General features: G+C 31.3%; 1 protein-coding gene across 1 annotated transcript in view; it reads right to left on the bottom strand.

Annotated features, from left to right (window-relative positions):
• Positions 1 to 11,549: 11,549 nt before the first annotated feature.
• The window catches only part of LOC133189405 (uncharacterized), a 31,672-nt gene continuing 27,076 nt past the window's right edge, over positions 11,550 to 16,145 (bottom strand). The window contains exon 11 of the mRNA XM_061324778.1: positions 11,550 to 13,215. Within this exon, the coding sequence (XP_061180762.1) occupies positions 12,412 to 13,215 (804 nt within the window). The 3' untranslated portion in view covers positions 11,550 to 12,411. The remainder of the gene's footprint in view (positions 13,216 to 16,145) is intronic.

Here is a 16,145-nt window from a genome sequence, read left to right as displayed (position 1 = left end):
ATTATTTATTTTATTTACTTATGCTATTCAAATTATTTATTTATTTTTTATAATTATTCATTCAATCCATTTGTACTTTTATGCTTAAATTATAAGGCAGAGTATATTTTGCGTTTTAAATATGCTTAAAATGCGTTTCCTTTTTTTAATTAAAAGAAAATATAAAAGAAATATTAAAGTCCTTTTTTATTTGTCTAAATAGGGAAAGATCATAAAAAATAAAACAAAATAACAAGAAATATTCAGTAATAATGGAGCGTAAAAAGTGCTAACTTTGAAAATAAATTGCAAAATATCTAGACATAGAATCTCAAATCACCACATACAATCGATAGTTTAATGTTTGAACTTTTACTTGCATGTACTCTGGTGCTTGCACTTTTTGATTAAAGGTAGGCATGAGGTGTTTGAAAATTACCTGTGTTATCCTCTTAAATCGGAGGATAAACTATCCCACAATGCAACGCGGTTTCCATATATGGTAAAAATTTTGGCCGCCATATTGAATTTAGCTATCCTCCAAAAACGGAGGCCGCCCAGACCTGATGAAGGAACAACTAAAAAAATGTGAATTTATAGCTGGATCTGCAATAACCCTCGCAAATCAAAATCAACAGTACTCCCAAAAGAGTAACATAAAATTCATAAATTGGGCAGAGGAGAAAAATGAAAATCTTAAACAACGGCTGTGCACAACACTCAAGGAAGTGGTGGACGTTGACCTTAACCCCGCAGATGTCCTGGAGATCCATCGGATTCCCGGGGGAGATGGAAAAGGACCACGTCCTGTGATCGCAAAATTTAGAAACAACGACATCAAGATCATGGTCATCAAAAACAGATCTGATAAAAATCTAAAAGACATCTTCACCATGTACGACCACCTAACGCAAATGAATGCCAAATTAGTGCGCGACTTGAACGGTGATCCGCGAATTCACAGTGCTTGGTACTATAATGGGAAAGTCTTTGGTCTAGACGAAGAAGGAAATCGCCATAAATTTGATATTCTGGACAATGTGTCCGAAAAATTGAAAAGACACTGAATACTGTGAATATGCAGCGGAGCGGACTTTGTTGCGAGATCGGGAAACCTTCTGACTGTGAGATCGGGCTCGCTATTCTATTTATATCATGTTTACTTTTTGTGTAAGTGTGTCGGTGAGTGTGTGCATGTTCCCCCGGTTTTCTATTATGTGTTTTGATTATCAAGAAAGATGGTGCTCATCACTGTTTATGATTTTTTTTACCGATTTTTCTAAATTCCTACAAACTAAATAAGTGGCTCAATTAAAATAGCAACGGTGAATTGTCAAGGCTTGGCAACAGGTACCAAAAGACAGGATGTTTTAAATTATTATAAGAAAAAAGGTTATTCAATTCTCTGTTTTCAAGATACTCACTTTACAAAAGAAATAGAACCTTACGTTGAAACACAATGGGGATATAAATGTATTTTCAATTCGTACAAGTCAAACTCTAGAGGGGTATGCATCCTTTTTAATAACAATTTTGAATTTCAGATTCACAGAGAGAAACAGGACGATAATGGTAATCTATTAGCTCTCGATATGACAATCGAGGATAATAAAGTTACTTTAATTAATATCTATGGACCAAACACTGATAATCCAGAGTTTTATGAGTTGGTAAGAAAGACATTTTTAGAATTTGACAGTGATTTTTTTATATTATGTGGTGATTTTAATCTGGCTCTTGACCCTTCAATAGACACAGAAAATTATTGTAACATTAACAATCCAAAGGCGAGAGAAAAACTTTTAGAAATTATAAATGATCTACAAATAATTGACTACTTCAGGATATTGAATCCAAATTTAAAAATGTTTACATGGCGAAAGAAAAATCCAGTAAAACAAGGATGATTAGACTATATTTTAATTTCTGAAAATATGTGTAATTTGGTTGAAAATTTAGCAATTAAACCAGGGTACAGATCAGACCACACTTCGGTGGTTCTTGATATGAAATTTAATACATTTAAAAAAGGGAAAGGTGTCTGGAAATTTAACAACTCTTTACTTACAGACAAAACATATGTTGGCAAGGTTAAAGAAACAATAGAGTCTGTTAGAAACCAATATGAAAAGAATAATGTGCTTAAAGAAGATATGAATTACAGTACATTTTTTGAAGTCCTTCTAATGGAGATTAGGGGAATAACTATCTCATATTCGTCATATAGAAAAAAAGAAAAAAATAAAGAAGAAGCCTTGTTAATTGCACAAATAGAACAATTAGAGGCAGAGAATATATTGAATCTACAATTAATAGAGGAGAAAAAAACAAGTCTTGAGAATTTGAGAAAAGTTACAAGGTCATGTTATAAGGTCTCGAGCCAGATGGGTTGAAGATGGAGAAAAACCATCTCAATATTTTTGCAAACTGGAATCCCGCAATTATTTGAATAAGATTATCAAAAAGGTCAAAACAGAGGAAAATGAAATCATTTACAATCAGTCAGAAATTTTAAATAGAATCAGGATGTATTACAAATCTCTTTATACTTCTGAAGATGCAGAACTTCTCGATATAGATCTTGCAGATATTATTACAGTTAGTGAGGTTCCAAAACTTGAAAGCCATGTTGCCAATACACTTGAGGGAAATATATTAGAAAATGAAGTCTTACAGGTGTTAAGAAACATGAAAAACAATAAGTCACCAGGAAGTGATGGTTTCACTGCTGAATTTTTTAATTTTTTTTGGTCAGATTTGAAACATTTCATAGTACTTGCCATAAATGACATATTTCAGAAAAAAGAACTTCCTATTTCTCAAAGACTAGGAATAATTACATGTTTACCAAAAGGTGATAAGCCAAGAGAATTTCTGAAAAATTGGCGGCCTATTACTCTTTTAAATGTGTTTTACAAACTTTTATCGGGTTGTATTAGTTATAGAATAAGATCCACCCTGGACAATATTATATCAAATACTCAGCTTGGATTTTTAAAAGGAAGATATATAGGTGAAAATACCAGATTTCTTTATGATCTTATGGCTTTTACTGAATCTAGAAATATACCTGGATTACTTGTACTTATAGACTTTGAAAAGGCTTTTGATTCAATATCCTGGACCTTTGTGTATAAAGTATTAAAATTTTTGGGGTTTGGTAAAAACATTATTGAATGGGTAAAAATTCTAAATACAAAATTTTGTACTTCAATGTGGATTTTTATCTGAACAGTTTAATATCCAAAGAGGATGTCGTCAGGGAGATCCCGTGGCACCATATCTGTTTCTTCTTTGTGCAGAAATTCTTGCAATTATGATTAAACAAAATCAAAGTATTAAAGAAATTGTAATTAACAAGACAGAACATAAAATATCCCAATATGCAGATGATACCTGGCTTGCCCTTGATGGTTCACCTGAATCACTTTTTGCAGCATTAGGTACAATTGATCTTTTTTCAAAGTTTACAGGACTTAAAATTAACAGCTCAAAAACTAAAATTGTTTGGATAGGTTCAAAAAAATTCTCAAATCAAGTTTTTCATCATTCTCGTTGGAAACTTGAATGGGGTTGCACAACTTTTAATTTACTTGGAATTAATTTTTCAGTAGAACTGGATAAAATTACTGATATAAACTATAATGTTCAAATACCAAAAATCAAAGCATTAATTCAACAATGGAAAAGAAGGATTCTTACTCCTATTGGAAGAGTCACAGTTCTGAAAACATTAATCTTACCAAAACTGAACCATCTTTTTATATCTTTACCAAATCCAAGTAAAGAAATTTTATCATTATTGAACAGAGAAATCTTTGAGTTTATATGGAAATCAAAATGTGATAAAGTAAAAAGAAAAATTATTACTCAAGATTTTTTACAAGGAGGATTAAAAATGTTGGATATAAATAGCTTTATCATATCTCTTAAATGCTCTTGGATTAAAAGATTAACAAAAAGTAATCAACCATGGTTTGATATTTTTTTGGCAATAAATGGTGATGACGTATTGTGTAAACTTTTTGATTTTGGTGAAGAGTTTGTGTCTTGTCTTATTCTAAAAAATAATGATTTTTGGAAAGATGTGTTTAATTCATGGGTATGTTTCATGAAGATGCTCAATAACAATTCATATATGAAAACTAGGTATCTAAATTTACCTGTCTGGTACAATCCCAATATAAAAATGGGAAACAAAATAATTTTTGTAAAGACCTGGTATAAAAATGGTGTTAAAAGTGTTTGTGATTTCTTAAACGATGAAGGAAATTTTTTAACTCTCATTGACTTTGAAAATAGATTTCATTTGTCTAAAGTTTGCATTATGCAATACAATAGTATTTTATGTGCTATATCCAGGTATTTAAAAACAATGTGTATAGATAAATCATCTGTTAAGAGGGAATGTACCCCTTTTATTCCTTTTTACTATGAAAATATTATTGTATATGAAAAGTGCACTAAAATAATTTACAGATATTTGAATAGTAACAATGTCACTCCTACGTCTATATTTCGATGGAACCAGGAGCTATCAGTGTTTTTAGAATCTGATATTTGTGTTCAAGATGTTTTTAAGGTTTGTTTTAGAACAACTATGGATACTTCCGTTCAATGGTTACAGTAGAGAATCCTTCATAGAATCCTTCCAGTGAAATATTATTTGAAGAAAATAAATATTTTATCTGATGACCACTGTACTTTTTGTAATCAGGAGATAGAAACTATGCAACATATATTTTTGAATTGCACAAAAATCTCTTTATTGTGGAGTAACCTTAGTATGCACATTTTTACAAAAACTTCCAAAAGAATTGGGTTTAACATATGTAATATTATTTTTGGTGAAACTCCAATATCTTATCATAATAGGGTGATAAATTTTATTATTCTATATACAAAGCAATATATCTTTTCCTGCTTGAAACAGAACAAAATACCTATGATTACTGGGCTGCTTCATCATTTAACTCTTATGTACAAAGTAGAAAAACGCATATCAATTCAAAAATTTGCAATGAACAATTTTGAAAACTTATGGTCACCATGGATTAATATTTTTGAGTTATAAACATTTATTAAAACACCAACAGCAACTATTTTTCAAATGGAATACTATAGCTCATTGATAAATTTTTTATTTATTATTTCATTCTTGTTAAAACTAGAGAGGGGAAGTGTGAATGTGTGAGAGAATGTGAGAAAAATTTCATTATGTAATTTGATATGTCACTCTTTGAAATAATAATAATAATAATAATAAAAAAAAAAAAAAAAAAAAAAAAGGCCTATGCAAAATTTGGATTTATTTGAAATATTCGACCAATCAAGTTTCAAATGCCTCATATGAACAACAAAAGCTGATAATCCATAGGAGTATTTGCACTGCCTATCATATCTTTCTTTTGGCCAAATATGTATTAAAAATATGTACTAAAATGAACCTGTTCCAGCATCAAAAAACGGAGTTCAAGTTTTGTAACTAATTTTCCTGACGGTAGATTTCCTTTTTTAACTAGAGTATAAATTTGCAAACAAATAAAAGGACGATAAGATTTACATATATTTATTTCAGTATTCGAAGTATTACAACAAGAACTCATAATGCAGAGTATTAAGAATAAAATTAATAAACTTTTTCTTTCCAAAAATCAGCAATGTTTCTCGTACATTTATGTTCATATTGGTAAATTAAATAATACATGCCATGGTAAGTGTGGAAATATTGTAAGATTTTGTAATTTTTTTTTTAAATGTTTGCAAAATTATGAATTGATGTACATAGAAAATGATAAATGCTCGCATAACTCAACACAAAAGAAAACGTACGATTTCTTTATATTTTTCAGGATTTATTACGTTATTTGTATTCAAAAGGAGTAAAAAAACATATAGCAATCCATGCATCAAGTTTGTTTTTACTTGCGTTATGTATCCCTAAATAGTTTTCTTTATTGGCCAATCAGTCAGTGATATGAATAAAATGTTGCTAAGATTAAATTTAGGAACGTACCTTATTTTAGAATATCTGTTATCACCACAAATGCTCTCAGAAACATTTTGAGCAATCTGAGCTCCTTAAATGTATTAACATGACAAAGCCAAAAAGAAAAAAAAATACATTTTAAAATCTTAGCTTACTGATAATGTAATTTTATTCACAAACAATATTAAGGTCAAGATCTAGTAAATTATAAGTTTAGACTGTCTTTTTGGTGTTAGATGCATTATGATGTCATAATTGATTTAAACTTAATTTTTCCCGTACTTTACGGCTATAATAGAATTATGTAGAAAATGAAGCATTTTCATGAAATTCAATTTGAAATCATGTCAAAAGTAACCCCGATACCTATTTTCAATTTAATATCATTTTAAAGTAGAGGTCAAGAAGATATGAAAAATTGTTTTCTGAGAGACTGTATAGGCAATATTGATACATTTCCTTTTTCTGAGATGGAAAAACTCCCATATTTATACCTGACTTCCTTCATTTTTCATTGAAAATGACAGTTTAGAGTATCTTTTTTCGTTGAGTTTACCTAAAAATTATGTCCCGATACACCCAATTTTACCAAGCTATATTTGTAAAGGATCGTTGAAAGAACTTGTTTCTCAAATTTGAGAAATCTGAAGGCACCTTTCATTTAATAGATCTTGACCTTAAGGCAGGTCGCGGGTTTAATAATTCGCGCCTTCTGCGCATGATGACGCGTAGTTAGAATAATCTAACCGTGTCTCGGGACAGGCCCTCACCACAGTTAGAATGCCTCCCATATACCCGTAATGTAGCAGAAAATTGCAGAATCGCTCCGAAACGATTTTGGAGAAAATTAATGAAGTTGCATTGAAAATAACAGTCAAATTAATCAACAAACCTTTTTGAGACTGTAAATACCTTTCATCTAAAAATTTAGGCCACATAATGGAAGAATTCAACACTTTTTCACCAATGTTTTTTACTCGTTTCAAATTTACACACCATGTTGACATTCGGAACTCTCGGGATTTTTCATGGTAAATGCACTGAGTTAGATTTATCTCCCGTATTTTCTTTGATACATTGACAATACACGGAACGCATTCCATCGTTAAACCGGGTCCGTAGGACATTTATCATTTTAACGATAGAACATTCTATTTAGATGACGCGCATAAGTCGTAAAACAAAAGCTAAGTTGAAAATAATTCCTAAGCAGTCTTACATGTAAATGGTCATTCTTATTAGAATAATAAAAAAAGCAATACTTCTAGGAGTTTTCAGTGAATTAGATCACAGGAGTCGGCAGTTTTATCCATAAAACAACGTAAACAACAACCAGTGAGCTTCGCGAGCGTAGCGAGCGAAGCGACGCTCGCGAAGCTCACTGGTTGTTGTTTACGTTGTTTTATGGATAAAACTGCCGACTCCTGTGATTAGATTCATTAAAATATAATCAGAAATATAAATGTATGCACTTCCGGTTTTTCGGTAAACAACTTCATTTTCACTGTGTTCCATCAGAAACCCGGGATCTCAACATTAATTCAGGGTGTTTCGCTTTAATGAAATGTCAGAGATGATGAACAAAATAATAAGAATGTGGGTATCATTTCTATGTAAATTTTAGCGATTCACTCACGTTCAACAACTTCTGTAATGTGCTGCATTTTCAGTGTTTTCAAAATGAATGACAAGTTAAGCACAACAATCTTCTGTGTTAACGATTACTGTAGGTTATATTCAGGGGCTTAGCTTGACTTAAAATTCTAGTGAAGCAAAACTATTGCAGCCGGGGGTATGGGGAGCACCTTAGGCCCCCAGTAGGTCCAGGGAGGAGCCATGAAGGGGGGTTCAGGGGGCGAAGCCACCCGAAGAAAAATGCATCGTTCTTTTATAGGGGTTTTTATGCCTAGAATGTAAAAATCATACTTGTCTTGGACAGAAATTTTGTAAGGTTTACCAGTTTCAATATTTAAACCTCAGTTTGCATATAATCATTAGATGCTGCAAATTTTTTTTAAAAGGGTTTAATATATTAAATAAAAAAATGTTTTTTCAACATGTTCAAACTTCTATCACTTTTAAGAAATAAAATATCATTTTTAGAGTTTCATTGGGATATGACATGAAGTCGGTCAGGTGATCAAATTCTATAATGCCCAAAGGATGTTATAGTAGATTTGATCAACACCGACTTCTCGTCATATCCTGATGAAACTCTAAAAATTATATTTTATTTCTTATACTTACATTTTACTTTTTTATTCTTGTTACAAAGAAATATAGGCACTATTTAGACTTTGCTATGGAAATGCAACATAACGTACCTACAATACATATTTTATTAATTTTCTATGAAAATACAACATTTTATAGATTTGTTTAAATGTTAAGTATATATAGAATCTCCCATGACATGGTTGCATAAATATGATTTTTATCCAACAAGTTGTGTGATTTTTTATCCCTGAGCTTTGGCGAGGGGATAAAAACACACAAGTTGGATAAAAATCATATCCATCCACAAATCACGGGACATTCCTTTTATCAAATATAAAAAAAATATATCCATTGAGTGATATCCACGGGATAAAGGGGTAAACTTGGGATAAAAACCATTAGTTTTAAAACAAATATTTTCTGCAATGTATTAAGGGATGTTGCTGAAAAATCTAATGAGGCAGTTACCACAATTGGAGCTACTCCCCTGATATTATTATTTTTATCATCTGTAAAATGCATTCAATAAGGAGTAGATCAGGAAAATTTACAATGAAAAGGATTCTGTATGTCCAGTGCCCAGATTGTTGCTCCATAAACAAAGTGTTTTAAGGAAAGACGCTTTACACAACAGACAATGTCAAAGGTCGGGGAGTAATTGATATTAATGTCAAGTTTGCGACAGGTTATTGAATATAATTTATAAGGATATATTTTTTTTTGTCATTATAGGACTACAATGCATCATATGAAATGAAATTTTAGTTTATCAATAACGAACAATTTTAGAAAGGGACATACCACTGAGTCACTGAATTATGTACACGAATGCTTGCCTAGAAAAAGAATTGCATATATATATATATATATATATATATATATATATATATATATATATATATATATATATATATATATATATATATATATATATATATATATATATATATATATATATAAAGTCAATTGATTATAAGAACCTTTAGGTTGAAAACCTTTATTCCTTTTCTTTTAATTGCTCTAATAAATTTTTCTCACTTAGAATACATGAAATTTTTTAGTATTATTTGTCATTAAATAATTCTATCTATTAAATAAATAAATTAAATAAATAATGAAAATGTGTTATGAAAATGAGGAAAGTAACTTTTTTATCCCTGATTTCTATACAATATGATGACACAAACCTGGCACTAAGCAAGATAAGCATACTTATGATGTGTTAATTATATATGTGGTTATTGTTTACATGTAAAGTTCACCATATATATACATGCAGTATGCATTTCAATAATAAAATGAAATATTTGGAGATTATATTTCAAAATTATGAGGCATGCTGGAACGTGAGAAACACATTTCAATAATCTATTCTCCACCATGAATATTTATACACTGTAGTCATCATAAAACTGAAAAATCATAGATGTTGCATATTCATAAGTTTTATGCTTCCTTTGTTTTCATCCTTTATATGTATGTTATTGATAATGATTCAATTCAAGCAGCCTATATCTAGCTATAAATCTGGTATATATCTTAATTGACATGACCCAGCCTGTAATCTATTTTATATATTGACTAGTCTTAAAAATATTCTTATGAAATTAAGTTGATTGAAATACTTATTTACATGCAACTTAGGAATTATTTGTAAAGTATGCAGTATGTTAAGGGGAATTAATTTTGCCTTAAAGCAATCTGATTATTAGTCCCCTACCAGGGAAACCAGAGGGGACTAAAGGTTTCCTCTTCGTCTGTCTGCCCATCTATCTGTCTGTCTGTCAAGTTGTCTAGCTGTCTCTCTGTCTGTCAGCCTGTCCCACTTGGTTTTCCGTACTTTTTTCTTAACGCTTGGAGATATTGAGCTCATTTTTGGTATGTGAATGTATCCTGATGAGTTCTAGATCAAGTTAGCATTTGGTTTTGCTTCATTGATTTTTGACGGAATTTAAGACCTTTTAAATTTTTAATGGTTTTCCACAATTTTTTTTAAAAGCTTGAACATATTGAGCTAATTTTTGTTATAAGATTTTGAATTAATTGTTAGATCAAGTTTGAATTTCATTCCGCTTCATTGATTTTTGACTGAATTAGGACATTTTCAATTTTTCATGGGAACCAGATTTCACTTGCCAATAGGGGACTAGTATTGCTATGGCAATACTCACAGAATGCTTGTTTACCATCGTTCTATTATTTCTATATTTTTTTTTATACATGTTATAATTTTGTCATTATACATGATATTCAAAAGATGCAAACATGCATTTTAATTTGATTCTATTCCTACATCACTGATCAGCATGATCATTGTTGCTGTATTTTCTGCACAGTCTCATAACATATAAAATATACATGTATATTCCAGACATTCAAGATGTAAAGCCACTGTTTTATTGAAGTTTTTATTCCAACTTTCCTACAATTGGCCTTGACCTGTGGTCTTAAAATTTGGAAAGTTTTTTTTTTAAAATGTTTGCAAGCATGCACATTTCTCAAGATATATGATCATGCATTCTCTCTTGCCATGTATATAAAACATATGCAAGAATACCATCCGGTCATGTACTATAAATGCATATTCTATTAATCATTATTATATTATACCCCCCGCAAACAAAGTTTGGGGGGGTATATAGGAATCACCTTGTCCGTCTGTCCATTTGTCTAGCTGTCTGTGCAAACATGTCCGATCCATATCTTTCTTACGGAGGAGCATTAGAATCTTCTACTTCACACAAAGATTACTCATGACCTAAGGGTGTGTCATATCCTTAACCCAAGGTCATTTGGGCAAGTTCAAGGTCACTGAAAGAAAAAGTTCATAATTCGTGTCCAGTCCATATCTTTCTTATGCAAAAACTTGAATCCAGGTCATTTGTGCAAGTTCAAGGTCACTGAAAGAAAAAGTTCATAATTCGTGTCGGGTCCATATCTTTCTTATGGATAAACTTGCTGAGTTCCCATTTCACACAGATTGCTTATGACCTAAGGGTGTGTCAGGACTTTGATCCATGGTCATTTGTGCAAGTTCAAGGTCACTGAAAGGAAAAGTTCATAATTCGTGTTCGGTCCATATCATCAGTATTGATGTTCAATTAGGCTACGCCTTAGTTTCATTTATTAAAGATTTATAATGATCAATTACCAGTAAATGTTGAAATAAATTCTGAACACCAATACTAGTATTAGTGACTTGGCACCTTCTCTGAAAAACCTAGCGGGGGGTATAAGTCCACTTTGGACAGTTCCAGTTAATTTTATTTCATAACCTTGACCTTATAATTATAACCTTGAACATTAAATGATTTATTGTGATGACATAGGTGATTAAAACTAAAAGACAATTAAATGTAAGAAATTGATGGGTACACATTCTGCATTTATTATGAATTCATTTAATACTTGCATTTCCTGATAAATCAATATAACAGATAAACCAGTAAAAGTTTTTGAACTTTTGTCAATGATAAGAAAATTTAGTCCATAACACCCAAATTTTTTTTATTTTTCAGAAGGTGAATATTTGAGGATGATTTGGTATAAATTTCAAATAAATCCTATGTTTGAGTCTTTTTTAATAGTAAAATGAAGAAGGTATTGTCCGTTTTCCCTATATAATCCTATGTAAAATTACACTTAGGACCAATAAAAATGACCATATTTTGAGCGCTGTTACCTGACAAACTAGTTGGGGAATATTTTTCTTTTTTGGCACAGAGTTTACTCATGAACTGACAATTCACCATACAAAATTTTTCAAAAATCGTATGTTTGGAACTTACACCCACAAGACTCCTTAAATATGATAACAAAGCCAATGAATATGACAAGCACATATTTAACTGGACCTGTCGATAAGATATTGCGTTTTTTATGTCAAACTGTAAGTGATATCAGCTATATATTATCAATTATCGTTAGCATAAAAGCCAGCACAACATATGTCAAAAATAAAAAGTAAAAGTTTTAAAACAAATACATGTATTGACTCTGTTATCGGGCAAAATTCCTTTTTGCCGACCCCTCAAGCCAAACTGTTACCTTCTGCATAACAGCCTCAGGCAAACAGTTTGGTTCTTAGGTCCGACAAAACGCATGTTGCCCTCGAATCAAGTCAATAAAAACATATTGTCATCTTTCACGCTGACATTATTTTACGCAGTTAGAATACGTTACAACACGAGCTTCAGTACTAAGCGCAACATCCAAATACATTCAATCTATATAATTGATTCAACACTCATCTGTATTTCTAATTTTCTTTGCTCGATGGATTTCAACTTTCTAGAAAGACGTTCAAGCGTTTCTTGATTGGCAAGTATTTGCTGACGGTTTTCCGATAACTCATGAATCATTTTCTCTAATGATTTTATCCTTCTTGGTAGGATTTTGTTTATAGTCTTTTGAATAAGATTTTCAAATAATTCCTTATAAACACTCTCAAGATGATTACATATTGTGCTTCGAATAGTTGACCTGCACATTTCAAACTCCTCATCTATTATTCTTTGTCTTCTTTCTTTCCGACCAAGAAAACCGATGACTGGTGCAATAACTGGCGATGCAGCAATACCAACACCAAGAGTTGCAAATGCCAAGCCAATTGCGATCGCTAGTAATGGTATCCAGAGTGGTGACGTGGCAATTACACCAGCCACATATGGTACTATTGATCCTTCTTCAACATCCACTGCATGTGTTCCTTCTGAATATTCTGTCCAATCATTTTCCATTTCTGAAATGTCAGAAGACATTTCAGTATAAAAAGCAAGGACTCTCTCTTTCAGTATAAGAAACTTTTCTTGATTTTCTTCTGATTGCAATACACCTTGGACATACATCTGTACTCTCGCTTTGATCTGTTCACTGAACATGTTTGGAATATACGGAATGTCCATTAAGCTCATTTGTCCTGGGGGATTTAATATTCGATCCTTTCCAAGACCTGTAGACATGTAATCATAGACTTCTTCGGCAGAGTTTTCAATTATCTTTCGAAAATTCTCCCGCAACTTCGTTCCCTCCTAAAGAAAATCATTTATCTTAAATCTTGAACTGATGTTACAGACTAAGTCAGAAATATGAAAGAATATTTTACCAAAAAAAATTTAATATAATAATATGAAAGCAGATTTTTGTTACGAAAGAAAATTGGATCAAATTTTAAGGTAGTACAAAACACCTTTGAAATGAGTTTTAACTCATTATTTTCTAAAACACGCCAGAAAATAAAAGAATAAAAACATTCTAACTTTGAATCAATTTTTGAAGAAAAAAAATAATTTATGACATTTATTCACCATATTCTGTTTTAAAAATTGAGACATCCCATATATTGGATATTCTTGATCCTACATTAGAATACGTAAATGTCATCTACTTGCAATTTAACTGCCCGTTAATTTTTAATTCCTTTATGTAGTAGAGACCTGATATTTGGATGTATGTATAAGGTCTCCATACTGTATGTACAGTTAAAGTCACAATTGGAGGTCAAAGGTCAAACATTATGACATCATCTACTGATTCTTTTTTTTTAAATTATTTTAATGCCCAATAGCTTCAGATATATAAAAATCATAATCAGTTTGTGAATTAAGCATTTAGAGTAAACTTCTTATTATTAGAATTTATGAAATTATGATAAACAAAACTTTTCTGAGGAAAATTTTCCCAGCTAAAATTATTCTGTTTTTTAAAAAATATAATGTGATATTCGTGGGGATCGAACCCTAACAATAAAAATCCTATATATCATTTTCCATTGAGCGTAACATACTAACCACTACGCTAAACAGCTCCTGGTGAATGGTGGCATTTCAAACGTTTGCGATATGACCTTTGACTAAATAGATTTCAAGTCTCTCTCGGAAAGATACGAATGTTGTGTCATAAAAGTGTATTTTAAAGGTACAGTGGGTCTTCGCTCCATCTTTTTGTTAACCAAAACCAGCTGGGAACGAGGAAATGACATAAATACATATATCAATAACAGGTTTATACATAGTAATAGAGGTTAAAAGATAAATGCACTGCATTGTTATACGATGGAAGAAGCGTTTGGTAGACCAACTAAAATGACGTCAAACTGAAAAGGCTAGAACTGGAAGTCATACTTGGAGACCACCATTAAGTATTGGAGCAGTTAGGGTTATGATCGGGGTTTGGAAATTGTCTCTAAAAGAATTTATTCCTTGATTCATTCATAACTCTAGTACGTGTGAAATGGATACCTCGGAAACTTAAACAAAATAAAATGCAGTATCGAATTTATGCTTCGAACAAATTTTTAAATACGAACGATTCCTGAACAAATTCAAAAACTCCGCGGACTACATTTGACGTCGTCGTTGTAACGCCGGTAGCTTTTTTGAATGATTCATGTACCAAAGAAAAAAAAAAGATATTTATAGAGATATTTTAATTCTGTGAATTATTTTAAAAATATTTATTTCAATGCATACCACTTTTTAACTTAATAACATTAGTGAAACAAAAAAATAATGAAAGTGTTTGCTTTTTTTCCTTGGAGAACCTTCGTATAAGATATGTGGGACATAATTATTTAGTAAAATACAAGATATGGGAAAAAAATTGAATGGCAATTTTTTTTTCAGCTAAAGGTCCTTCTTAAAAATTAAGATTCATCCAATATATTCCTATGTAAAACTTTAATTGCCCATTGTAGCGCAAACAAAACCCAGGGATTCATAATTTTAAGAAATATGAATCTACAATACCTGTCCAAGTTTCCGTATAAATTTGACTAATCATGGATTTGCTTTTCTTGAGGAGAAGATTTTCAAAGATTTTTCTTCTGTATTCCCATGTAAGACTTTAAACGCCCATTGGGGCTCCACCCTATTCCCTGAGGTCATGATTTGAACAAATTTGAATCAATACTACCTGAAGATGCTTCCATACAATTACTATTACTCATGATTTCTGGTGTTCTTGAGAAGAAGATTTTAAAAGATATTTAACAATATAATCCTATGTAAAACTAATCGCCAAATGTGGCCCCACCCTTGCCTCGGGAAGTCATGATTTAAACAAATTTGAATCTACACTACCTAAGAATGCTTCCATATACATATGATTAATCATGTCTCTTCTGTTCTTTAGAAGAATATTTTTAAAGATTTTTTTTTATATATATGCCTATGTAAAACACTGATCGCCCATTATGGCCCAGCCCTATAGCTAACCTGGGAGGTCATGAGTTTTACAAATTTGAATCTACACTACCTGAGGATGTATTCATATTAATATGAGTTAGTACGGCTTTGCTGTACTTGAGAAGACTTTAAAGATTTTCCTTTATATTCCTTTGTAAAAAGAAAAATTAATCGCCTATTTTGACCTCGCCATAGCCTTAGGGGTCGTTATTTGACTAGATTTTGATAAACACTATGTAATAAAGCTGACACATAAATTAAATCTTTTCTGGACCATTGGATATGGAAAAGAAGATTCAAAAGATGCCATTAGATTCTCACTTATTCTTAATCTCTTCTTTTAAGAGGACCTTCGTTTGAAGAAATTTAAATCTCCTTTACCAACGGATGCCTTGTGGAAAGTTTGGTTGAATTTCGCCCAATGGTTTTTGAGAAAAGTAAAAAAAAAATGTGAAAATTTTACAGACGACACACGATACACGGACGCCGGGCACACTTCAATCAAAAAAGCTCACTTGAGACTTTGGCTCAGGTGAGGTGAAAACTTATATAAAATCCTATTTCAAATTCACAGCGAAAAAAGAGTAATATTTTTTTTTATCACTTCACTATATATTCCATATTGACTTTTCATTTTTTTACGCATGAACACACCACAGTTGTTCTGGGGTCGATAGATGCTTTCTAAATTATTACATATATTACGTACGCTACAGTGTAGATATATGTGAAGTAATGGAAACGAATATAACGTATTCTAACGTATAAACCACGTC

The sequence above is a fragment of the Saccostrea echinata genome, unplaced genomic scaffold, assembly GCF_033153115.1.
Source record: "Saccostrea echinata isolate AGI-Se365-2 ecotype Australia unplaced genomic scaffold, CSIRO_AGI_Sech_v1 ptg000018l, whole genome shotgun sequence".
Taxonomy (NCBI): Eukaryota; Metazoa; Mollusca; class Bivalvia; order Ostreida; family Ostreidae; genus Saccostrea; species Saccostrea echinata.
Note: the sequence above shows the minus strand (reverse complement) of the source record. Positions and strands in the feature narration are given on the sequence as shown.